The sequence below is a fragment of the Aquarana catesbeiana genome, linkage group LG05 (genome assembly GCF_042186555.1).
Source record: "Aquarana catesbeiana isolate 2022-GZ linkage group LG05, ASM4218655v1, whole genome shotgun sequence".
In the NCBI taxonomy this organism is placed as follows: Eukaryota; Metazoa; Chordata; class Amphibia; order Anura; family Ranidae; genus Aquarana; species Aquarana catesbeiana.
Window position 1 is genome coordinate 104365033 of NC_133328.1, and position 27127 is coordinate 104392159.

General features: G+C 39.9%; 1 protein-coding gene across 2 annotated transcripts in view; it reads right to left on the reverse strand.

The window, feature by feature from the left end:
- Positions 1–27127, reverse strand: part of DLEC1 (DLEC1 cilia and flagella associated protein) — a 160064-nt gene that overhangs the window by 21614 nt on the left and 111323 nt on the right. For both annotated transcript variants that reach the window (XM_073630029.1, XM_073630028.1), the window contains exons 21-31: positions 23469–23608; positions 22771–22924; positions 17299–17409; positions 12813–12937; positions 11644–11829; positions 10247–10314; positions 7280–7431; positions 7000–7115; positions 5135–5205; positions 3330–3553; positions 430–594 (exon numbers count right to left, since the gene is read on the reverse strand). In XM_073630029.1, coding sequence (XP_073486130.1) covers positions 430–594; positions 3330–3553; positions 5135–5205; positions 7000–7115; positions 7280–7431; positions 10247–10314; positions 11644–11829; positions 12813–12937; positions 17299–17409; positions 22771–22924; positions 23469–23608 — 1512 coding nt within the window. The remainder of the gene's footprint in view (positions 1–429; positions 595–3329; positions 3554–5134; positions 5206–6999; positions 7116–7279; positions 7432–10246; positions 10315–11643; positions 11830–12812; positions 12938–17298; positions 17410–22770; positions 22925–23468; positions 23609–27127) is intronic.

The window sequence follows — 27127 nt, forward strand, 5'->3', positions numbered from 1 at the left end:
AAAATGTTTTAATATTGGAGGATGGAGGGAACACGAAAAAAAAAATTGTATTTTTTGTGACACACAAATGTAGACCACCACCTGCACGATGAGTTTAAAACATGGGGGGGTTATTTACGAAAGGCAAATCCACTTTGCACTGCAAATGCACTTGAAAGTGCACTGAAAGTGCACTTGGAAGTGCAGTCGCTCTAAATCTAATGGGTAGATCTGAAATGAGTGGAAGCTCTGCTGATTTTATCATTCAATCATGTGCAATTTATTCTCCGTGCATGTCCCCCTCGGATCTACAGCCACTTTACTTCCAAGTGCACTTGCAGTGTAAAGTGGATTTTCCTTTAGGAAATGACCCCCATGGTGTTGTGTCTGCCAATATACTCAGAGCATAGGATTCTCTGGTATATATAAACAAGCAAACTTTTGGCTTACTGTCTGTCTTGGAGTGATGCAATATGGATAATCAGAGGCCACTCCTTCATGAGGTCTCAGAATGACAGAAATTAATTTATGTTCCGGAGAGAACTCTCTTTCTTGGTCATTGTAATTGTCACTCAATTCTTCAGCCTCCGTGATCTGTTCCATACCAATTGTTTGCTGAAAGAAGAAGATTTACATTATAATCCACATCTTAACAAAAACATACATTTCTAATAGTCATTAGAAGTAATACTTAGTAATATTGTTTGTCTTTTTCTGAAGTTGGAAGGACTGCTTTTTTTCGTGAAAAACAAATTTCTTTTACCAAACACAAGGCATGCTCTCCCTGCTTTAGGATAATTGTGGGTTAGTAGCCTCATGCCTTGTTTGTGTTCATCTCCACTATTGGATCTTTTCCAAGTGATGCATGAAGAACAAAAAGTAAAAGGTCCCGATGAACGCTGGGAGTAGAGATTTTTATTTTGTTTGAATTTGAACCTACTCCGTCAGGACATGCTAAAGAGGAGCTGGAATGGCCTTTTACAGGCCCAGATTATTTTTAATTCTAGAATGTGTATCAGGGACATGCGGTGAGGTCAGTGGCTGGTGAGGCACTGGCTAGTATTAAAGCCACACAGCTTACATACGCCGTGAACGTTCGAGCGAGAGCAATAATTCTAGCACTAGACCTCCTCTGTGACACAAAACATGAAACCTGTAAAAAATTTTAAACGTCGCCTATGGAGATTTTCAAGTACCGAAGTTTGGCGCCATTCCACGAGTGTGCGCAATTTTAAAGCGTGACATGTTATATATATATTATATATATAATGTGGGGGTTCTGAATAATTTTCTAGGAAAAAAAATGATTTTTACATGTAGGAGAGAAGTGTTAGAATTGGCCTGGGTGGCAAGTGGTTAAATACCATAAGTAAGTAATATACAAAAAAACTATTATATATTGTTTGTAAGGTAATTTACTATACTTTCAAAAACTGTACTTAAGCAGGTGATTTAACTGACAAATTACTGAAGTTTGAAGTTATAACTTCAAACCAGTAATTTTACGGTAAATAGATAAATAATAAATTATTATGTAATATCATACAGCATAATAATATGATTTAGCTTGATTAAAATAGTATCTTTTCAGCAGGCAGCAGGTTCTCATTCTCCCTCTTAACTGTTTGAGAAAAACATGGGATTATAGGTAAATCTTATACCAATAAACCCATGGTTTTTCCTTCTAGTTAAGGGGGCTAGGCTGGAAGGGAGCATTTGTCTTTTAGCTATATGCCCCCTTCTATGACACTACAGTGAAAGCAGAGCCTCCATTGCAGAATTTTTTATTGGACAGCTTGTTCCAATGGTGCTTTACCATTGGTCCAAGGCTCCAAGCTTTCCATTAAGCTCAGTGCTTCTAACAAGAAGTGAGAGGCACTGTGAGCTCATCCTTTCAGTCTGCTGCAAACAGAGTGTGCCAGCTTGTATTTAAACTGTCCGTTCTGTATGTAGCTTTTGACAGGCTGCACAAGAAGCCCGTATTTCTGGAACTATAGGCGACAGAAGCCCCAAATTTTGACCAGTGGTAGGGTAGGACCAGTGGTAGGGTAGGACTTCAGCTACCTACCTAGTCACCTCAAAGCTCCAATGTTTTTTTTGTTTTTTTTGGTATTTTTTTTATGTTCATGGCAGGTGAGGCTCTGCCTCCCCTGCCTCCCCTGAGTGCATGTCCCTGATGTGTATGACTGTTTAAACCCATAAGTGTTATTCTGTCACAGAATAGGTTGCTGTGTTTCTAAAATTGCATTGTGGTTAGGTGGTGTGGCCCGTGCAGATGCAAATCGTTTTTTTTTTTAAATAATATTATTGTTATTATCACTGGTTTTACTATTAATAATAATAATAACAACAAAATTAATAGCTCACAGAATCCAAAAACGTCAGTAAGCTGCTTGAATAACACAGCAGCATCTTCTGTTTCTTAGGGTATTTCATGATGTCATCACTGGTCATAAATTATGTTGCTCACCCACGACAAACATTACAAGGAGGTCTCAATCTTATGTTAATTCTCATGTATTTTATATTCTATAGATAAAGTGGTTGTATACCCACTTTTTAAAATTTTACCTGTATGGTTTAGGAGATATTCACTTTGCATGCAGCCGCTGACGTCAGCGGCGCATGCGCTGTGAATACCCAGCTGAAGGGCCGGCAGACGCTGCTGAACCTTGTCGGGAAGAAGTCTCCCGCGCACATGCGTGGGAGTGACGTCATCCTGGCTCTGGCCACTCACAGCGTGGAGCCACGAACCTGGAAGACACGTCAAGGGAAAAATGTCAACTCCCTCGGCGTGGACGGGCCTGCGTTACGGGGACCTCGTTCTAAGGTAAGTATTTCATAATGAGCTAGTATGCGGTGCATACTAGCTCATTATGCCTTTGCCTTACAGGGTTTTTTTTTTTTTTTTAACAATTTTTTTTTTTTCTGAGAGTATACAACCGCTTTAAAGTGGCCATTCACCTGAACATCAAAAGTTAATCTTCCTCCCCCTAAGCTATTAAGAAATGGAAGTTTGTTTATCAGGGAGTAAATATCTTTTTGGTGAAACCTTCTCCCACTTCCCTAAATGAGGATGATGTCACCTTGGCCCGCAACACCCATCCCATCCTCCATTACCTGCCCCCAGCCTCCTGGGATAATTTCACACATCCCAGGAGGCTACAGCACCAGTCCCACAGCAGGTCACCAACTCTTGAAGGCATAGAAGATAGTGACAAAGACAACTATAGTTGAGTTTTATTTTTTTTATTCCCAAGATATATAAAATGCTATGGTTTAGTTGACCAGAAACATTGATAATTGTAACAACATTTTTGGGTAGAATGATTTTTTATTTCAATACTTACACTGGGGCTTCTTAGAGAAACTGATAACGATGACTCAGATGTACTTGGAATTTTATCCCAGTCTTGAGATGAGCTGCCACTTTCTGGGGTATCCAGACTGGAATCCACAATTTCATTCCCATCTATGTCCTTTAGAGGGAAAGGGTCTCCATACAAAAGCACAAGGTCTACAAATTTGGAGCTATCTTCTTCTCGATTGTATGTCTCCCAATCTAGGCGGATGTCTGAAAGTCATGAAATGACAGAAGTGATTTCTACACACTTATTATCAATAAATCATCAATTCCAAAGTTCAATGGCCTATGGAAAGATTAGACAGATGACTGGATAACTGAGTTGAAAACTGGATGTATTAACAATAACAGCCACATAGAATGTTGGTATCTGAAAATGCACACCCTGGGGTTGATTTACTAAAAGTAAATAGACTGTGCTCTTTGCAAAATGCAGTTGCTCCAGAGCTTAGTAAATGATGTAAAGGTTCACTTTGCAAAGAACACCCATTCACATGCAAGGAAAATTTTTGCTTTGACATGATTGAATGATGGAAGTCAGCAGAGCTTCTGCTCATTTACTAAGCGCTGGAGCAACTGCACTTTGCAAAGTGCACAGTCTTCATCCCAGAGGATGCCAATTTTGTGAAAACGCATCAGTCCGAGTCTGAGTGTGACTTCAACACATGGCGGCGTATGGGCTGATACTGCGGCCGGATGGTTTTATGCCATACTGCTTGTTTTTACCTGCCTAATTGCAAGTACAATACTTCTTTTTAATAAAATTGTGTTTAAATATACTGCACTATGGAGGCTTCTCCTTGTTTGTGCTATATAGATTGAATCGTGGTGAGCTACATCTGATGTTAAGGCTGATACTCGGTCTGACAGCATACTCCATCAATGAGGTAATTTAACCATCCGAGGGTCCGACAGTGAGAGTACCAACTTGAGTGGGGATATTAAACGCTTTTTGATCTCTGTAACTCAAAATGACTACTGTTTGGCAAGAGGCCCCTTCTTTTTAAGGAGCACATTTTGAGCACTGGAGCACTTTTGTGTGGAAGTTTACAAGCATGGAGCACTTTGTCACAAATGATTCAATATAGATTTTTAGCTCATATGAACTTATTTTTATTTTATTTTTTTTTATTAGAATGTTTTATTGCACATATTAATTGAGTTGGATCATTTCACATTTGTTTATTTGCACTATTTAATGGATTTATCAATTATTAGTACACTTGTGATTTAAAAGGGATATATGATTATTTCATATTTGCCATTTGCACTTATTCATGCATTTGTTAATCACTTGTATATTCATGATTTGAAGGGACAGCACACTTTTTTTTTTAATATAGAAGTTGCCCTTTGCAAGGGAATTTTTCCCAGAGTTTAGTGCATGTGGTGAAGTTTCACTTTGCAAAGAATACCCACAGTACAAGGAAAATTAAAACACCATATTTGCTTGCACATAAATAATGGATGTCCACATTGCTGCACCTCATTCACTAAACTCTGGGGCAAATTCTCTTGCAAAGTGCAACTTCCCTTGCAAAGTTAACCGTCTATTTCCCTTTGAAGTAAACCACACATGTCTAGCCCATATTCTGCTAACCTTTATGCTAAGTGATGGAGAACTAGAATTCTTTGTGCTGCCACATGTTGTGCAGTAGGACATGATACATTGGATGCCAAATCTTGAAAAAGGTGATCTACATCATAACATTCAATTATTAGCTGTAGACAGTAGCAGTGTTTGTTAATCCACATCAAAATATAATGCTCATTCACAAACAGAATGCTCACCAAAGGGACTTGGATTGTTAATACGCAAGCAGCGAGAAATGGTGTCTCCACCAGACACATGTGTACCGAACCTTAAAAAGATAAACAGATTATTTCTCCTATATTACATTTTAAATATATATATATATATATATATATATATATATATATATATATATATATATATATATATATATATATATATATATATATATATATATATATATATAAAACCATTAAGATCCTGTCTAGTAGTATTCTAGTATCTAGTATCTACCACTAAGTGCAAGGCAATTAAAAAAGAAGTACTACAGTTTATCTAGTGGTTTTAAATATAGATGTAAAGTGTAATAAAAACAAAACAATGCCATCAGTGTGTGCTAAAATTTTATAGCCAGAGACCGTGTGATTTTTGCCTAGGCTCAGCAGCCAAAGTTTTTAAATTCATGGCAAGAAACGAGTACTCTTCTATTCAACATAACGTAATATTTTTTCATGCTGATGTGTTCTGTTGGTTCATGTGAAGTGTGATTTTTAATGACATGTACACTGTAATTTGATTGGAAGTTTAAAGCAAACACAAGTTTATATAACATGACTTCACACTATAGTAAATCAAGCCAAATATGTGGTAATACATTCCAGGCAGATATGTTCTAAATCTATACCTACCAGACAAATGCGTGGCCATACACTATTGGAATTTCAGGCAGTTCAGAAGAATCATCCAAAATTCTTACAGTGGGTGCCCTGCCAGCCCAGCAAAAGCAGGTTGACTTTTGTCAAAGAATCTGGGCTGAAAATTGTTGGCCAATCAGCTGCAGGCACTGTAAGGGTATTCTAATAGCCAGTGCTCTCAGCTCTCAGAAAACAATAGCCCAGTAAAGGGGATTTGTCCAATGATTCTCTTTGTGTTGATGGAAAAAACAGTTTGATTTCTTTTGTTTGGCCCACATAATTTTGATAAAAAGAACAAAAATATGGAGACATTGTTGGACGCAGAGAATATGTTACATGAAAAATATAACACATTTTTGCCTTTTGTATATGTACAGTATACTCACGCAAGTGAAAAAATGAATGTAAGTACAGAAGGTATGCTATTCAACAATATGAAATGTGCATTCATGGATATAGTGAAGAAAGTTTAGATAGATTTGTATCTCTTTCAGTTTTACCACGCATGCAAATATACAGTCATCCCTGCCTCTAAGATGCCCTAAACATTATGAAATATATTTTTTTCTTCCAGACAGTGCACCCAAATACAACACACACATGTAAATAGACTTAAGGCTCCTATAAACCTACGAGGGAAGCTGAATGAGACATGTCACACATCGTGTGTCATGTTACTATGGAAGGGTAGAAGAAAAGCAGCTCTGGCAAACTCTGCAGTTATTGCTTATTGGAGGGGGCAATAGCTATTATGCCAGGTTTGGTAACCCTTCTCATCCATTGTTCCGCCCAAGAGTGGACATGCAACGGACAGGCAAGGAAACTACATACATAAGGTTATTGTTGAATCCAGCCAAAAACAGTAAGGTCAGGCAACTGTCATCTCATATTTTTGGGAAGCTGTAGCTTTTTGCTTTAGGAAAAAATGAACACCGCTCCAGGAACTCTTAATGGGCCAGAAGTGGATCAGTCTCGGTTTGGAGGTCACAGGTGCTGGCTTAATGCTGATCGCAATGAACATGAATGGATTCTGGACAGCCGCACTCAAATAATAGCCTTGTTTATTGAAGAATACACATCAACATTCAAAAGATCACAGCAGACAAAAACGAGCTTACGTTTCGCACTGGCGTCAGTGCTTACTCATAGCTTTGTGCCTTACTCGCAGTCCTGCTACAAGTTACTAATTTGGCTTGGACGTTAAATACCTTAACGCAGGACCTTCTGTCTGACGATTAGGTCTTGGCCCTGCCATTTGGAAGTAGAGGGGACATCCCTTTACATTCATTTTCATAGGAATCTCCTTAGGGATTAGATCTCCAACCTAAAGAAAAAAAATGAACAGAGTTACATCATTATCAAAACACTGAACTGCAAAGACCAAAATGCAAATCCTAGTATTCATTATTCTATATATTCCCCAGTATTTCTTTGTTATGTTCATACAAAAAACACTTAGGCCTTTGGTACACATATAGTAACACATACCATACAAACAAGTTGATCTGAATACTCTCCCCACATATTGTTATAAGCAGTCACATTAATCGATATCTCCTGGAATGGTCCAAGTATTCCCGAGCTTGGCTGAGCAATAAAAGCAACTCCTTTCCCATCTGATAATATTATTGATCTTGTATCTAAAAGCACAAAACAGACCTACATTATTTTTCTCTTTTTTCCAATATATCACAGTGTCTAAAAATCACTAACTATATTATGTCTTACACTGCATTTAAGAGAAATATATAGTATTTCCTTTTCCATGCAAAACTAAAGGAAAGTTGCCATTAAAACAATAACTGTCATTGCATGGAACAATCACATTAGGAGACTTTTGTATGGATACCTGTCTTAACAAATTTGTTTGTCTATGCAGTAAAATAGGCTGGTTATATAATACTGTTGATTAGTTTCAATTTATTATTTTTTACTGACTTCTCGTTTGTGGCCGTTCCCCTTCACTAAAAAAAAATCTTGCATTTATAAACAACATAAGGTAAAAATGAAATGCAACTATGCTGTACTGGTTAATATACAGTGCCTTGAAAAACTATTCATACCCCTTGAAATTTTCCAAACTTTTTCATGTTACAACAAAAACGTAAATGTATTTTATCGGGATTTTATGTGATAGATTAACACAAAATGGCACATAATTGTGAAGCGTAAGGAAAATGATAAATGTTTTTCACATTTTTTACAAATAAATATCTGAAAAGTGTGGTGTGCATTTGTATTCAGCCCCCTTTACTCTGATACCCCAAACTAAAATCTAGTGGAACCAATTGCCTTCAGAAGTCACCTAATAATTAAATAGAGTCCACCTGTAATTTAATCTCAGTATAAATACAGCTGTTATGTGAAGACCTCAGAGGTTTGTTAGAGAACCTTAGTGAACAAACAGCATCATGATGGCCAAAAAACACACCAGACACGTCAGGGATAAAGTTTCGGAGAAGTTTAAAGCAAGGTTACATTATAGTAAAATATTCAAAGCTTTGAAAATCTCACTGAGCACTGTTCAATCCATCATCCGAAAATGGAAAGAGTATGACACAACTGCAAACCTACATGGCTGCCCACCTAAACTGACAGGCTGGGCAAGGAGAGCATTAATCAAAGAAGCAGCCAAGGTAACTCTGGTGAAGCTGCAAAGATCCACAGCTCATGTGGGAGAATCTGTCCACAGGACAACTATTAGTGGTACACTCCACAAATCTGAAGAGTGGCAAGAAGAAAGCCATTGTTGAAAGAAAGTATAAGAAGTCCCGTTTGCAGTTTGAGAAAAGCCATGTGGGGGACACAGCAAACATGTTGAAGAAGGTGCTCTGGTCAAATGAGATCAAAATTGAACTTTTTTGCCTAAAAGCAAAAAGCTATGTCTGGTGGAAAACTAATGCTGCACATCATCCTGAACATACCATCCACACGGTGAAACATGATGGTGGCAGCATTATGTTGCAGGGATGCTTTTCTTCAGCAGGGACAGGGAAGCTGGTCAGAGTTGATGGGAAAATGGATGGAGCCAAATACATTGCAGTCTTAGAAGAAAACATGTCAGAGTCTGCAAAAGACTTGAGACTGGGGTGGAGGTTCACCTTCCAGCAGGACAACGACCCTAAACATACAGCCAGAGCTACAATGGAATGGCTTAGATCAAAGCATATTCATGTGTTAGAATGGCCCAGTCAAAGTCCAGACCTGAATCCAATTGAGTCCAAATCTGTGGCAAGAGTTGAAAATTGCTGTTCACAGACACTCTCCATCCAATCTGACAGAGCTTGAGCTATTTTGCAAAGAAGAACAGGCAAAAATGTCACTCTAGATGGGCAAAGCTGGTAGAGACGTACCCCAAAAGACTTGCAGGTGTAATTGCAGTGAAAGGTGGCTCTACAAAGTATTGACCCAGGGGGGCTGAATACAAATGCACGCCACACTGTTTAGATATTTATTTGTAAAAAATGTTAAAAACTATCATTTTCCTTCCACTTCACAATTATGTGCCATTTTGTGTTGGTCTATCACATAAAGTCCCAATAAAATACATTTATGTTTTTGGTTGTAACATGAGAAAATGTGGAACATTTCAAGGGGTGTGAATACTTTTTCAAGGCACTGAATCTTTTTTTTACACTTTTTTCCTACTCCCTCCTTATACCCCCCCCCCCTTTGCCCTTCCATCTTCCTACCCAACCACACACACACACTTTTTTGCCATATTCCTTCAATGTCTTCTCTCTTTCTTTTCTATTTTTGTATTTCTTTGGACGCTGCCTTCCTTTTGGCTTGTCTGTTCTAAAAGATAAAATTGTGGGTCCTCCCACGCAGCGGATAATAGATGGGGGACAATATTTTGTGTTAATATGCCCCATATGTTGCTATGGTTGATGATTTACATTGCCCTTTGACTATCCTATCGTTGGTTATGTTTCTGCTGTTTTATTTATTTATTTATTTTTTATTGTGCTGGTCACCTTTTGGATCCTAGATGTATGGGACCGTTGATTACCATTGCCATTAATCTGTATTGTTTGGCTTTGTGGTTGGATTCAATAAAAGTCTACATTAAAAAAAAAAATTAACTATGTTGACTGTGTAAGCTGAAAAGCAGGCATCCGTACCCAACAGTGAGGTTCATAATGCAAGAAGGGTTCAGCCCAAAGCGCCGGCTTTAGAGGTGAAGTCAATGTCTCTATTTCTGGCTATTAAGGCTTTTTAACAATCTTGCTACACACATATCAGTTTTGCATATTTTTTCATTTGGGAAATTTGACTTTTTTATTGACTTTTTTATTGTTATTCTTGTTGACAGTACACTCCTAAAATATATCCATACAACAAAACAAACAATTACTCAATATCTGACCATGTGTCATATTATATGTCTCACTGAAATATAATATTGCCACTAAATATTAGATGTCTCAATGAAATACATATAGAGTCACATACCAGCTTCTGCTCGTTTGACTGCTTGCTCTGCAAACCTGGCCATCCTTTGCATGACAGACACTGTAGAACTGAAAAAGAACATAAACTGTAACTCAGGATTATAGAACACGAGGAGACCAATCAACCAAAGTGTACAAAAATGTAGTGAATTAGCAATCTCATAGTCCACTGCAAAGAACCACTGGGACATCTGTAGAAGAGATTGAAGCTTCTAAAAGGAATACATTAATGATTTTAGATCCAGGAATAAAGTAACACCACTAGAAGCAATGATGTAACCAAAACCAGAGTAGGCCATCGTCCTCCTATAATCTACCAACAAACAGACAAACTGTCAGCCAAATTAGGGTGTTTTATACCTAGTTTCTCATTAACTAACCTTGGTATAGGAAGGAAAACATTACTCTTGCATTATGGCCTTTTGTCATCTCAAAAATGGTCACACAGTAGAATCTGTGGAACAATGGCCACAACTACAATTGTAGAGCTTTGTGTGGGTGCCAGACATCTTTTTCTCAGCATGGGCAGCTGTAATTGCCAAATGACTTGGCTGTTTAAAGTGTATGTGAACCCTCACCTTGTGAAGCAACCCATTCAGCTTAAAATAGAAATGCAAGGGAAAATGTTTGTGTGCATATATATAAAAAATTTATAAAGACTTTTTTTTTTTGTTTAATAAGTGATCACATAACCTCTGTTCTAGGCTCTAATCGACTTCTGTTCAATCCCCCTGTCAATAAAAGCCACTCAATCAGTGGTTGCAGCCAATGATTGCAGCACTGATCTGTTTATTCTGACAACAAGGGGAAGTCTTTGTTCTGTCAGAATGCAATTGGTCAAGTGGGGGGATTCCACCTCAAACTGAACAGAGTATGGCTAGCTTTAGGCTGTGGTCAAGGCACCAGAATAAAGATTAGTTTGGGAGAAAAAAAAAAAAAAAGAGATGAGACTTTCTCTGCAAACCACACAGTGTGCATGACCCAGGGCAGCTATGTTATTGCTCATCCTCTATGAGTGTATGAGTGGAGAAAAGGGTGGAGGTCACTGAAGGGTGACATCGGTATCTATCTATCTAGATTTATACTGCTGTTATGAAGCTTTATAGAGAAACTAACACACAAGGTCTCTCAATCCTTGGGAGATAATTCATTTTATTTTATAAACAGAATATATAGCAATCAGGTGATTATAACAACATATAATGCAACAATAAAGGAAAAGAAGATTAGTCTGTAATCCCATTATGCATCCTTTGGGGGTGAAGCATTGTAGGGTAATTTTTTTGGTATTGATACTTCACCATTTAAAGACTTGTTTTGTTAAGGTGAATAAAAAGTAAAATGTTCTGGTAGGGCTTAGGCACCACATAAGAAAAAGTATGGAAAGAGAAAACTTACTTTTCGCTTACTGATACCTTTGGAAGGGGACATCCAGTGAAGTATGCTGCTTGAACAGAGAATGGAGCAGATATACCAGTGTGATTGGTTATGATAAGTGTCTGTTGCACTGTGCTCTGCAGAACCACCTCTGATCCAAAATCTAACAGCAGTTCTTGTGGAGATGAGGAAGCTGCATCTTTAAAACTAATGAAATTTATGTTAATTCTTGAAACAGATTTTAGGGTTAAGTTTCCAAAATGAAAAGATGAAAAAGAAAATAATTGTCTACACTATAGTTATTAAAAGTTAAAAAGTATTTTTTAAATTAGTACATCCTCCATAACATGCAGGAACCAAGACTGATATTTTGTGAGACATTTGCCACTAAAGATTACAATATTTGAAATGTCTATCGAATTGGATATTCAACATAATGTTTACTAATTTGTTGTATTTATACTGTGTCAAAATATTAGCATTTTTCTACATTTGATTCATACCAGCCCCTGGCCCAGAGGATTTTATAATTAAATATCTCTAGCATGGGTACACATACATAGAACACAACCAATTTTAGACAAATGCCAATTAACACGACAGCTGCTGGGTACAATTTAAACTCAAGAATTGCAAATTCAGAACATAAAAACTCCATTCACATAGTGGTCTTGGATCTCAGTACTAACCTTTCTTTATCATTAGGGTCCAGATAAAATGGAACTTGCCAGATTACCTATGAAAATTCCACAGCAGGTGACAGAGTCTCCTGCTAGCCTCCCCCTAGACCCACTTAGATTGATTTAGTAAAACTGGAGAGTGCAAAATCTGGTGCAGCTCTGCATAGAAATCAGCTTCCAGTTTTTTTTTTTGTTAAAGCTTAATTGAACAAGCTGAAGTTAGAAGCTGATTGGCTGCCATGCACTAGATTTTGCACTCTAGTTTTAGTAAATCAACCCCACTTTGTCATGGACAAACTGGAGAGTGGACCCCCTATGCTATTTGCACATTTAGAGTTAATACCTGACATTATACTGTATCTTCACCAAATATTTTTACTTATTTTCTGCAAAATTGTTTAGTTACTATACAGTACTATGTGCAATGGAAAATCGAACTCAGTGAAGAGAGTTTTGTGTGCTTTCAAAAATACATGATTCATCAGGAGACTGGCAGAGCCCAGTCCTCACCTCTCTTGTTCGAAAGGAAGGGAGTAGGTGACATGCAATCCTTGGGCTTTAGCTTTTACATTCAGAACCAGAGGATCCTTCATATCTTCTACACGGCAGCACAAAGGTATGTCATTCAGTTCATCCTAAACAGCAGCACAAAATTGGTTAGGGGGTTTGATAATCATCATTATCTAACATTATCTAACATTACTGTTTTTTACTCATAAAAAATTAAGTAATTTTCGTTTTAAATAAATGTGGGCAGCCACACAAAACCAACACTGACAGTTTAATGCAACAAACAAGAATCAGTCAGTATAGGGCTGATAGCAACAATTTCAAACCATTGAGGCAGTCGGTACTGCCTGCAGGGATTTCAGACTTTTTTTTACAGAACCTCTGTGCACTGGGGCTTTTCCTTCTCTTTAAGGAATGCATCTTTTTTTCTCATTGGTATAATAATATTTTAGCAAATAGTAACCTTTAAAAAGTTGTTTTTTTTGCATATTAACCCTGGGGATGTCCTGGATGTAACTAAAGGAATAAATGCTGTATAAATGCTGTCAGTTTATGCAGGTAGCTGTATGGTCCAGTTTTGTACTCCCAAGTGCCAACACATCCACCCATCTTCACACAGGCTCTCATTTAAAAAAGCAAGCACAAACAAAAAATAATTCATGGTGTCTGGTACAGGATATTACTGGCAATTCACCTAGCTTCAGAAACTGGGATACTGGTTACATAGTTACATAGTAGGTGAGGTTGAAAAAAGACACAAGTCCATCAAGTCCAACCTATGTGTGTGATTATGTGTCAGTATTACATTACATATCCCTGTATATTGCGGTCATTCAGGTGATTATCTAATAGTTTCTTGAAGCTATCAATGCTCCCCGCTGAGGCCACCGCCTGTGGAAGGGAATTCCACATCCTTGCCGCTCTTACAGTAAAGAACCCTCTACGTAGTTTAAGGTTAAACCTCTTTTCTTCTAATTGTAATGAGTGGCCACGAGTCTTATTAAACTCTCTTCTGCGAAAAAGTTTTATCCCTATTGTGGGGTCACCAGTGCAGTATTTGTAAATTGAAATCATATCCCCTCTCAAGCGTCTCTTCTCCAGAGAGAATAAGTTCAGTGCTCGCAACCTTTCCTCATAACTAAGATCCTCCAGACCCTTTATTAGCTTTGTTGCCCTTCTTTGTACTCGCTCCATTTCCAGTACGTCCCTCCTGAGGACCGGTGCCCAGAACTGGACAGCATACTCCAGGTGCGGGCGGACCAGAGTCTTGTAGAGCGGGAGAATTATCGTTTTATCTCTGCAGTTGATCCCCCTTTTAATGCATGCCAATATTCTGTTTGCTTTATTAGCAGCAGCTTGGCATTGCATGCCATTGCTGAGCCTATCATCCACTAGGACCCCCAGGTCCTTTTCCATCCTAGATTCCCCCAGAGGTTCTCCCCCCAGTGTATAGATTGCATTCATATTTTTGCCACCCAAATGCATTATTTTACATTTTTCTACATTGAACCTCATTTGCCATGTAGTCGCCCACCCCATTAATTTGTTCAGGTCTTTTTGCAAAATTTCCACATCCTGCGGAGAAGTTATTACCCTGCTTAGCTTAGTATCGTCTGCAAATACAAAGATTGAACTGTTTATCCCATCCTCCAGGTCGTTTATGAACAAATTAAATAGGATTGGTCCCAGCACAGAACCTTGGGGAACCCCACTACCCACCCCTGACCATTCTGAGTACTCCCCATTTATCACCACCCTCTGAACACGCCCTTGTAGCCAGTTTTCAATCCATGTACTCACCCTATGGTCCATGCCAACGCACCTTATTTTGTACAGTAAACGTTTATGGGGAACTGTGTAAAATGCTTTTGCAAAATCCAGATACACCACGTCTACAGGCCTTCCTTTATCTAGATGGCAACTCACCTCCTCATAGAAGGTTAATAGATTGGTTTGGCAAGAATGATTCTTCATGAATCCATGCTGATTACTGCTAATGATATCATTCTTATTACTAAAATCTTGTATATAGTCCCTTATCATCCCCTCCAAGAGTTTACATACTATTGATGTTAGGCTAACTGGTCTGTAATTCCCAGGGATGTTTTTTGGGCCCTTTTTAAATATTGGTGCTACATTGGCTTTTCTCCAATCATCTGGTACCATTCAAGTCAATAGACTGTCTGTAAAAATTAGGAACAACGGTCTGGCAATCACCTGACTGAGTTCCCTAAGTACCCTCGGATGCAAGCCATCTGGTCCCGGTGATTTATTAATGTTAAGTTTCTCAAGTCTAATTTTAATTCCGTCCTCTGTTAACCATGTAGGTGCTTCCTGTGTTGTGTCATGAGGATAAACACTGCAGTTTTGGTTACTGAAGCCCCCCGATTCACTCGTGAAGACTGAGGAGAAGAATAAATTCAATACCTTTGCCATCTCCCCATCCTTTGTAACCAGATGTCCTTCCTCATTCTTTATGGAGCCAATATGGTCTGTCCTCCCTTTTTTACTGTTTACATACTTAAAGAATTTCTTGGGATTTTTTTTGCTCTCCTCCGCTATGTGTCTTTCATGTTCTATCTTAGCCATCCTAATTGCACCCTTACATTTCTTATTGCATTCTTTATAAATTCTGAATGCTGTGGATGATCCCTCAACCTTGTATTTTTTGAAGGCCTTCTCCTTTGCTTTTATATGCATTTTTACATTGGAGTTAAGCCATCCAGGATGTTTGTTCGCTCTTTTAAATTTATTACCCAATGGGATACATCGGCTAATGCCCTTATTTAATATGCTCTTAAAGCAAACCCATCTCTCCTCCGTATTCTTTGTTCCTAATATTTTATCCCAATTTATGCCTTTTAGCAAGGTTTGTAGTTTAGGGAAGTTGGCTCTTTTGAAATTCAGTGTCTTTGTGTTCCCTTCATGTCTCCTATTTGTGTGATTTATACTGAAACTAATTGACCTGTGATCGCTGTTACCTAAATTGCCCCGTATTTCCACATCTGTTATCAGGTCTGTATTGTTGGTAATCAGTAGATCTAGTAATGTTTTATTTCTAGTTGGTGCGTCTACCATCTGATCCATAAAATTGTCCTGCAAGACACTAAGGAACTGGCGAGCCTTAAATGAATGCGCGGTTCCCTCCGCCCAGTCTATGTCTGGATAATTAAAATCCCCCATTATGATAACACTTCCCATCCTTGCTGCTAATCCAATTTGTGATAGGAGATCCGTCTCCACTTCCTCCCTCAGGTTAGGGGGCCTATAGCATACTCCCAGTATTATTTTCCCCTTAGCTTCATCCCTTTGGAGCTCTACCCATAAAGATTCCACCTCCTCCCTAGCCCCCTCAGTGATGTCATCTCTCACATTCACTTGTACATTATTCTTGATATATAGGCATACCCCTCCCCCGTTTTTACCCTCTCTATCCTTGCGGTATAGGGTATACCCTTGAATGTTTGCCAGCCAATCATGAGAGCTGTTGAACCAGGTCTCTGAAATTCCCACAAAATCCAAATCCTCCTTGTACAACAGTATCTCTAGTTCACCCATCTTGTCCGCCAGGCTCCTGGCATTGGTGAACATGCCACATAGTTTATTAAGTAAAATCACTGCTATTAAAAACTAAAAGAGATTTTGTCTAAACATGTGTTTTTATATTATTAAGTATTAAATTAATTACCAAACAATTGAATCTTAAAACCAGGCAACAGCAACATCTTAAATTTCAGTTAAATTACAACTCTAGTCTTATTCTGCTTTAGGCTAGCCATAGATGGATCGAAATTTTGATGGTTCAGCGGGTACTGGCCATATTTCGATCAGTATGTGGCTATCTCTGTTCGACAGAAGTCATTTGTCTGTCGAATGAAGAAGTTTGAAAGCTTTGCTCGATTAGAGGCAATAGGCCACTGACCAGGGTATTGTGACAGCAGCGAAAGCTGCTGTCAGAACATAATGTCCCGACAGGGGGATTCGTCCATCTACCTCGATGGCTTGAACAAAAAAATACAAACTGTGCATAGTCATCTTTAAAGAAAATGGCAGACAAAAAGTTGTATGGGTTCCCTTAGTGGTACAGGTAAACCACGTTTCAGTCAGATGACCACACACTAATATTTCATTTTTTTGTGACTGCCAGATAGTTAAATCACCTAATCTTACATCTCTTATCTTATATAGCTCCCTGATCGATTTCTAATTTATTTCATATCACAGAAAATGCAATGAGAGGCGTGGGAACCCCTCAAGGTGGGCAGGAACCTCAAGATGCGCCAGAAATTGTTGCGTGTTAATCTTTTTTGTTGGAGTCCCAAAAAAATATAAGACCATCAGGTGACTCCATCTACCCAGTCCCAACTATAAATGAAATATAATTTTTTTAGTGGACTGACTGTTTGAAATGACCAACATGAATAGGTTTAAGAAAATAAAGACTATAGCAGAATAAATGTAGTACAATTTGAGAATGGTGGCTTACCATTGTATGAAGTGTCAGAGTCACGCACATCTCAGCCTCTTCGTTAGGTCCTAACAGACCACTTGATGGAGTTACAGTAGCTGAATATATTGTGGGATGACTACTAGTCAGCTACAGACAAAAAATATAATTTTATACGTAGATGAGAAAATAAAAGACCGTCAATCAAATCTATGTATTTCATATTCTTTCATGTAAAGTTCTTTGAAACATGCAGCTCAGCTTGTAACTTATTATATCTTTAAACTCAAAACTATTATCACTCTTATTGCTTCATGCAGCAAATCTATTCATTAAAGCTTGATCAAGCCAAGACTTAAATTGACATTTATATTTCAATTTTTAATAGATGCTGTAGAGATAATTCACTGTTTTTCTATGTTTTTGAGGATGGAATCTTAACAATCATCCCTGCTGTGACATCACAAAAACTGAATTGTTGGCTTACCTAGAAAATCCCTTTCTGTACATACGGTCGGACTTTCCGACGGAATATGTTTAATCAGAGCTTGTTGTCGGAAATTCCGACCGTGTGTGGGCTCCATCGGACTTTTTCCATCAGAATTTCCGACACACAAAGTTTGAGAGCATGCTATAAAATTTTCTGACAACAAAATCCAATCCTTTAAATTCTGATCGTGTGTAGACAAATCCGATGGACCAAGTGCCACGCATGCTCAGAATAAATTAAGAGACGAAAGCTACTGGCTATTGCCCTGTTTATAGGTTTGACGTACGTGTTTTACGTCACCGCGTTCGGAACGATTGGATTTTCCAACAACTTTGTGCGACTGTGTGTATGCAAAACAAGTTTGAGCCAAGATCCGTCGGAAAAAAATCCATGGATTTTGTTGTCGGAATGTCCGATCAATGTCCAACCATGTGTACGGGGCATTAGAGTACATCACAGGACACAGGAGAGTTAATTCTTAAACCACTGGAATATGCTCCATCTCCAGGTGATTGGCAAATGGCAAAGCTTGACTCAGCCCTGCATTCCCACCCTCAGCTCTGAGATTTCCTGAATAGGTTCAAATGGTGGCCTCTGAAGGACTAACAAGACCAAGCTGAGATCCCACTGAGTCATCAGAGAGCATACTCAATCCTTGTACAAAGGCTCCGATCAAGGGATGGGAAGCTAGCAGTCTTCAAAAAAGCATCACGAAGGTAGAAGCCTGACCCTTAATACGCAGCAGGGCCAAGGACTTCTCCAGTCTTGACTGAAGAAAGGATAGAATTAAGCTTTCCCTTTTTGCAAAATATGCTTTCCACATGCAATGGTACGAGATGAGGATTTTCTGGCCTTTAGCAAGGTTGGAATCATGGAGTCTGATAGACTCCTATCCCTCAGGATTTGGACTTCAACAGCCAAGACCTCAAAGTCAGTGACTGTGAAGCAAGATGGGACACAGGAAGGTCTACTTGATCCTGTAAGGCCCATGCAGAGTCTAACTATGTCTGATTATCATGACTTCCTGGGCCAATCCAGTGCCATTCTCTGAAGCAAACAAGTCTGGATGCTGGAAGGTCTACATTTGGCATGAAGAATGGAGGAAATGGAGGGACCATTCTCAGCACTCCAGCCTTTGGCTGCACAAGAAGTCTGCTTGTCAATGTTCTACTCCAGGAATGTGCACCATGGACAAGGAAAAAATGTAAAGCTCTGCCCAAGTCAGGATAAACTCTGCTTCTTGATGATTTATGTATAACACAGCTGTTGTGTTGTTGGATTGGACCATGACCAGCAGTCCCTAGAGTGGGGGTGGGGTGGGGGCGGGAATAAAAAGCAGAAGGGCAAGCCATATAACTCAGAATTCCACGGCATTGATCGACACTTGAATTTCCTCTGATGACTACATCCCCTGAATTGATAGGGAATCCAGAACTCCTCACCAGCCTGACAGGTTGTTGTCTGTTGTCAGTACCTTCAACACCACTGGGAGAAAGGATTTTCCTGACTCCAGCCCCAGGCTGGAAATCCACCAGTCCAAGGCTAACCTGTTTTTGGTTCTCAGACATCCTTGGTGATGAATGGATAGAGTTTGTTTGTCCCATTCTGCCAGGATGTAGAGTTGCAACAGTCTTGAATAAAACTGAGCATTCAGAACTGCCTCAAAAAAGGCTACTGTCAAACCCCAGCACCCTCGTGCATAGGTGGATAGAGGGGCGTTGCAGGGAATGTAGCACCTATACCTTGGACTGAAGAATCCTACGTTTTTTCTGGCAAAGAAAAACTTGTGTTGCAGCCATGTGCAGGACAAGGTCTGGGTAATCCAGACTGAGTGATGGTTCTAGGGTTGTCTTTTTGAGATTAAGGATCCAGCCAAAGTCCTACAGGACTTTTAACCTTCTGTTGCACATTGGCCTTAAAGCGAAACTAAAGTCTCCATTAAAAAACTGTGCAATAAAAAAACCTACCTGCCTGCTTGCAGTCTCCTTTAGAATGTCCACTGAGCTGCACATACACAGCTCAGGTTACATTCCAGCACCGATCCCGTGTGCCAGGATGAATGAACTCCTGCACATGTGCAGGAGTGACATCATCCCGTGCCAGCCAATAAAGATTGCTGCAGTGGGACACTCAGAAGAAGCTGGATAGAAGATAGTAGAGAGGCACCTTGGACCGTTAAAGTAAACTTAGGTATTGTGACCTTTAGTTCCACTTTAAGGCTGTTTACCAGTTGTTCCCCCTTTTCCATAGCACTGCAAAAAAGACAACATTTGGGGCAGCATCTTCATGAATACTTGTGGTTCCATGGTCAGGCTGAAGGGCAGACACACAAACTGGAATTGCAGCTCCCCGACTGCAAACCGCAGATAACGCTGATGAGGTGAAAAAAACAGGGATATGTAGGTAGGAATCCTTCATGTCCACCGAAGTCAGGAATTCCCCCTGGTGGATAGATGTAGTCACTGACTGCACAAATTGCATACGGAACTTTTGAACATGCAGAAACTTTTTCAGGTATTTAGATCTAGAATGGGTCGCACTTCACCATTTGGCTTGTGCACTATTAAAATTTTGAATAGTAACCATGAAACCTTTCTGGTTCTGTAACAAGGGCAATGACTGTGTGAGCACAACAGTCCAGCACAGAAAACAAGGTTGCTTTTTCCTCGGATGAAGCAGGTACATTTGGTGGCATGAAACTTGGAGGAGACAAAACACAAAACTCCAGCTTGTAGCCTCTGGACCAGGCAAGACAGTTGACACAGAAAATCTCCCAACCCATTTACACAAACGAATAACACTTTGGGGAAGAGCTCTAAGTGTTGCCTAACTGAGGAATCTGGCTTAAAAACCCCAGGCTTTTTAGCCATGCTCTTTGCCCAAATTAACTAAGCCTGACAAACCCCCATAGATGCTATGGCGAGTTGCATAGTCGCACTTGCCAAGGAAAAGGATGCCTCGAAAAGAGACTTATGCCTCGTACACACGATTGGAATTTCCGTCAGAAAAAATTTGGATGTTTTTTTCCGACGGAATTCCGCTCAAGCTTGCCTTGCATACACACGGTCACACAAAAGTTCTCTGAACTTTCAACCGTCAAGAACACGGTGACGTACAACACTACGACGAGCCAAGAAAATGAAGTTCAATGCTTCCGAGCATGCATCGAATTGTTTCTGAGCATGCGTCGTTTTTTGCGCGTCAGAATTGCATACAGACGATCGCATTTTTGGATAGGAACTTTTTCCGACCGAAAAATAGAGAACCTGCTCTCAATCTTTTGCTGGCTGGAATTCAGGCAGCAAAAGACCGATGGAGCATACACACGGTCGCATGTTCCAACCAAAAGCTCTCATCGGAGCACTGGTACAACATCCACTGTGACTGTAAGGGTCTTATTCAAATAGGACACCCCAAGGTCCACAGCCGAGTCCACAGCCAGCACCACCCACATTCTGCGGGAGCTATCCCTTCTCAGGTATTTTTGTGCAAACACCTTGTCAGGATAGGCCCAGGCCTTGTACAGCTCCTCTCCAGTATCATGGTGCAAATGAAAGGATTAGGTGCTTTCCAAGACCCAAAACCCCCTCACCTTGGACCCAGAGAGTTCTTATAGTGACAGCTTTTTTTTATGGACCACCTCCGTAGAAAAAGAATCACTGTGGACCGTTGACTTTGGGAGACATTTCAGGCGGGGGTTTCCTCCTAAGAGGATTCATCTACCTCTTAGGAGTCCAATTCCTTGGACCTTTCCTCCTCCTCCTCTTCAAACCCTAGAAAGGGTGAGAGGAGAAACTCACAAGGTAGTTCCTGTGGTTACGGAGACCCTGACCATTTATGCCATAAATGCCTACAGATATCTGACGATTGTTCCAGCACAGTAGAAAGGCAGCTGAGAATTCCTCTTTGGACACAAATAGTACCAGAGGAAGCCAGGAGCCAGGCGGAGTGAGTGAAAACCAAGCCAAAGCCAGTCTGATACCCCAGAAATAGGTTTGTGGAAGAAATATTGCCTCCAACAGTGTGGGAGCTTAGTCCCCCCACCCCCCATCCCCTGTTCTTCTAGTAACAGATTCGCTATGCCTGCTGTACTAGCAAGGGTGTGATTCTCATGGTACGGAATCAGTAGGGGAGGGGTAGCCTCCTAATGTACTAGATTGTGCATCATAGTGGAAAGACTCTCACAACAAAGAGAGACAGCTCCTTCACCTATGGATGCTAGCAAAAAAACTGAGGCAATGCTGGGAATGGAAAGGGTTAGGCAGGGCTGAGTCAAGCATTGCTATTTGCCAGGGTCCAATCACCTGGAGGTGAAGCATAACCCAATGGTCCAAGAATGAACTCCTGTGTCCAGTGATGTATGATTATCAAAAAATCTCACTCTCCCTGCTGAATTTTTATTTCATATTATTTTTCATATACTAGAGAATTTAAAAGGAATGCAAGTACTCTCTGCTGTAGCGGGGTGAATGATATGCTAAGATAGGTGGGAATTGTTATAAAACCTTCAAGAGATATAAAGATTTATCAGAAAGACTTTTATGTCACTTCTGAGCGGACTAACCCTTTATTAGATGTGTTAAAGTGGTTCTAAAGCTAAAACATTTTTTAACCTGGTCTGCCCCCACAAATACTTACCTGAGTTCTGTATCAGTTCCTGGCTGCAGTTCTTCTCCCTTGTCTTTCTCTTCTCACAGGAGGCTCCTTGCACAGTGAAAGCTATTGGCGCATGCTGCTGTCAGTAAAATTCTGTGAGCAGAGAGCAGGGAGCAGGGCTGAGCTGGGCTGTGTGTGTCTATAGAGGTCAACTTTTGCATCGGGCCCACAAGCTTCAAGCTACGCCTCTGTAAACGTGTCTGTCTAATGTGTGTCCCGTTAGTGAGAATAGGGAAAGTAAGATATATATCAACATATGGTCCTGAATACTGACAGCATTATATTCCTTACTTTCTGCCTCTTTCAATATGTTACATAAATCAACCTAGATCATGTTATATCATAAAACACTATAAAAAAATTACCTCTTCCCATGTAAAAGATGCTGGCAGTCGTCCTTGATTGAACATTTTTACTGTAGATTGAGCTGGGACTCCAACATAGATCTCAGGAAAAACTAAGCAGCTTTTAAGGAGACAAACCTGGGGCACCTGTACGTCAGCAACAACCGGCAAGTAGCTGGAATAAATACAAATGCAATAACCGAACAAGTATTTTTATGTAGTGGCAGCATCCATGATGTGCTTTATGCTGTACTGGCTGTCATAGATAAAATCAAGCAACAAAGTCCTAATCTGGCTGATATTCAAGGGCTTCAGGTGTTCATGTCATTTCATGCAATGCTCATTCTACTAGGAAATAGCTGCAGTGTTGTATGCATTATTACAAATATATAAAGCTAGCAGGAAGCAAGGGAATTTTCAATTTGTATGGAATCTTCCTTTGGCTTAGTGAATGTGGGGAAAATTCGCTTTGCAAAGAATATCTAATCATATGCAAGGAAAATAAAGAATTGTATTTTTGCTTGCACATGATTCTCACATGGTTCTGAGAGATTCACTAAGCTATGGGGATAATTCCCTTGCAAAGTGAGCGGCCCATTTCCCTTCAGTAAATCAACCCTAATATGTATGTGGGTATGTAGATGTATGTATGTGGGATTTAAGATCATGTAAATGCCAGCTAAATATGTGCATTGTTTTGCTCCTTATTCATCACTTACCTCCCTTCACCATTCTCCACCTCCAATTCCAAAACTGTCCTTAGCCTCTGACAGGTCAATGGTTTAAACAGGACTGAAACTTGTGCTGTACCCAGAGGGGCTAAAACTCCACAGTCAGGAGCAATGGAAAACTGGGACTCCTGCAGGTGTAAACAATGTACATAATATAGATCAATTATGACACAAGACAATGGCAGGGCGTGCTTTTTGCAAAGGATAATATTTTACAAGGCTGTAAAAGGAAGCTGCTCTATTAGTTTGTTAGCATTAAGGCTATCCTTGTGGAAGTGGACAAAATAAAGCTATAAAAAGCAATCAGAGGTATATTCTGTATCCTATAAGCAGTTAGCCTACGACTAGGTTCACATTGCTGTGTTTGTGTAGGCTCATTCATCTTAATGGACTGCTGCATCAGCAGGAAAAGCAGGGAAAAAGTCCCTGACCTTTTATTTAAAATGCATCGTGCAGTTTTACACACCCAAAAAAGCACCACATTTTCGGATGCGTGGGGGTGAGATTTACAGTTAATGACACATCTGCATGTTTACAAAAGAGCAGCGCATTTTGCCTGCAGGTTAGAGAACACATGCAATTTGCATACATTCCCCCGACCCACATACAGTATACAGTGGGGACGGAAAGTATTCAGACCCCCTTACATTTTTCACTCTTTGTTATGTTGCAGCCATTTGCTAAAATAATTTAAGTCAATTTTTTTCCTCATTAATATACACACAGCACCCCATATTGACAGAAAACACAGAATTGTTGACATTTTTGCAGATTTATTAAAAAAGAAAAACTGAAATATCACATGGTTCTAAGTATTCAGACCCTTTGCTCAGTATTTAGCAGAAGCACCCTTTTGATCCAATACAGCCATGAGTCTTTTTGAGAAAGATGCAACAAGTTTTTCACACCTGAATTTGGGGATCCTCTGCCATTCCTCCTTGAAGATCCTCTCCAGTTCTGTCAGGTTGGATGGTAAACGTTGGTGGACAGCCATTTTTAGGTCTCTCCAGAGATGCTCAATTGGGTTTAAGTCAGGGCTCTGGCTGGGGCATTCAAGAACAATCATGGAGTTGTTGTGAAGCCACTCCTTCGTTATTTTAGCTGTGTGCTTAGGGTCATTGTCTTGTTGGAAGGTAAACCTTCGGCACAGTCTGAGGTCCTGAGCACTTTGGAGAAGGTTTTCGTCCAGGATATCCTTGTACTTGGCCGCATTCATCTTTTCCTCGATTGCAACTAGTCATCCTGTCCCTGCAGCTGAAAAACACCCCCACAGCATGATGCTGCCACCACCGTGCTTCACTATTGGGACTGTATTGGACAGGTGATGAGCAATGCCTGGTTTTCTCCACACATACTGCTCAGAATTAAGGCCAAAAAGTTCTATCTTGGTCTCATCAGACCAGAGAATCTTATTTCTCACTATCTAGGAGTCCTTCGGGTGATTTTTAGCAAACTCCATGCAGGCTTTCATGTGTCTTGCACTGAGGAGAGGCTTCCGTCGGGCCACTCTGCCATAAAGCCCCAACTGGTGGAGGGCTGCAGTGATGGTTGACTTTCTACAACTTTCTCCCATCTCCCAGGGCTCAGCCACAGTGATCTTTGGGTTCTTCTTTACCTCTCTCACAAAGGCTCTTCTCCCCCGATAGCTCAGTTTGGCCAGACGGCCAGCTCTAGGAAGGGTTCCGGTCATCCCAAATGTCTTCCATTTACGGATTATGGAGGCAACTCTTAGGAACCTTAAGTGCAGCAGAAATTTTTTTTCTAACCTTGGCCAGATCTGTGCCTTGCCACAATTCTGTCTCTGAGCTCTTCAGGCAGTTCCTTTGACCTCATGATTCTCATTTGCTCTGACATGCACTGTGAGCTGTAAGGTCTTATATAGACAGGTGTGTGGCTTTCCTAATCAAGTCCAAATCAGTATAATCAAACACAGCTGGACTCAAATGAAGGTGTAGAACCATCTCAAGGATGATCAGAAGAAATAGACAGCACCTGAGTTAAATATATGAGTGTCACAGCAAAGGGTCTGAATACTTAGGACTATGTGATATTTCAGTTTTTCTTTTTTAATAAATCTGCAAAAATGTCAACAATTCTGTGTTTTTCTGTCAATATGGGGTGCTGTGTATACATTAATGAGGAAAATATGAACTTAAATGATTTTAGCAAATGGCTGCAATATAACAAAGAGTGAAAAATTTAAGGGGGTCTGAATACTTTCCGTCCCCACTGTATGTGAACCTAGACTTAACAGAGCCCAGTAGTTGTAAACTCCCCCCCCCCCCCCTTTTTTTAAATAGATGAATGCTTCACATGTTGAAGAATGCACAAGCGCCATTCACAGAACACCTTGCAGTTTTCTGAATGAATGCAAAGTGCTCTCTGATTGGACAAGGTGGAAAAGTGGGGTGGTGATGACACGATATCAACCAAATGCAATGCGTCTGTGCGTAATTCACATTTGCATAATTTACTAGATGTATTTACTAGACCAATGTATGCAAAAAAATAAATCAATAACTGGAATTCAGTTTTATTAGCTTCAGGTCCTCTATGAGCTGTAGGGAAAAAAAAAGTATGAGGGGGCCCACCCCTTCTTCCCTCTCATTTCATTCATTGACAATAGGCCATGCATAAAGTACACTGCATGTAAAATGATCTCTAATTGGAGGAGAATCGATTAAATGACAGGATCCTCTCCCCTGTTCTCCCTCATACTTTTTTTTTACTAAATTTCAGCTTTAAAGTATATTTCCACTTTTGCAGCCAAAGTGGGATAACACCTACTTTATATTTTTACATGTTCAAATTCACATATAATAACTTGGAAAAAAAAGCATATTTAAAAATTGCTGCTTGCATTTTTACTTGATCTTTTCTGAAAACTCCAACACTGAAGTTTTTACCTGCTATGTAATGTTAAGGATGGAGCTGGGAGGTTTTGTTTACCATAAAATAAGTAGACCTGAACACTATGCTAACAAAGAGTTAATGAAGCTATGAGTAAGCGCTTGGTATAAGCGCGAAACGCGTTAGCTGATTGCCTGTACTTTCTGCCACAGTGTTTTGTATACTGTATGCTCAAGAATCTATTATAATAAATAATCTTTGAACTACATCTTCCTGGAGTGCGGCTGTCCGGATTTTCTCATTGGCTCAAACTTGTCTTGCATACACATGGTCAAAGCTGTTGGAAAATCAGATTGTTCTGAACGCGGTGACGTAAAACACGTACGTCAGGACTATAAACGGGGCAGTAGCCAATAGCTTTAGTCTCTTAATTTATTCTGAGCATGCGTGGCACTTTGTGTGTTGGATTTTCGTACACACGATCGGAATTTAACCGATCGGATTTTGTTGTCGGAAAATTTTATAGCCTACTCTCAAACTTAGCGTGTCGGAAATTCCTATGGAAAATGTGTGATGGAGCCTACACACGGTCGGAATTTCCGACAACAAGGTCCTATCACACATTTTCCATCGGAAAATCCTATCGTGTGTACAGGGCATAATACCTTCCCCTTTGGATGTAGCTGTGAATATGTGGCTTATATTTGAGGACAAAATCTTCAAGGTTCTTGCTTTTTATCAAGGACCCAAATCTGGTACAATAACAAACTACATGAACTTTATGGCCATCTGGATTC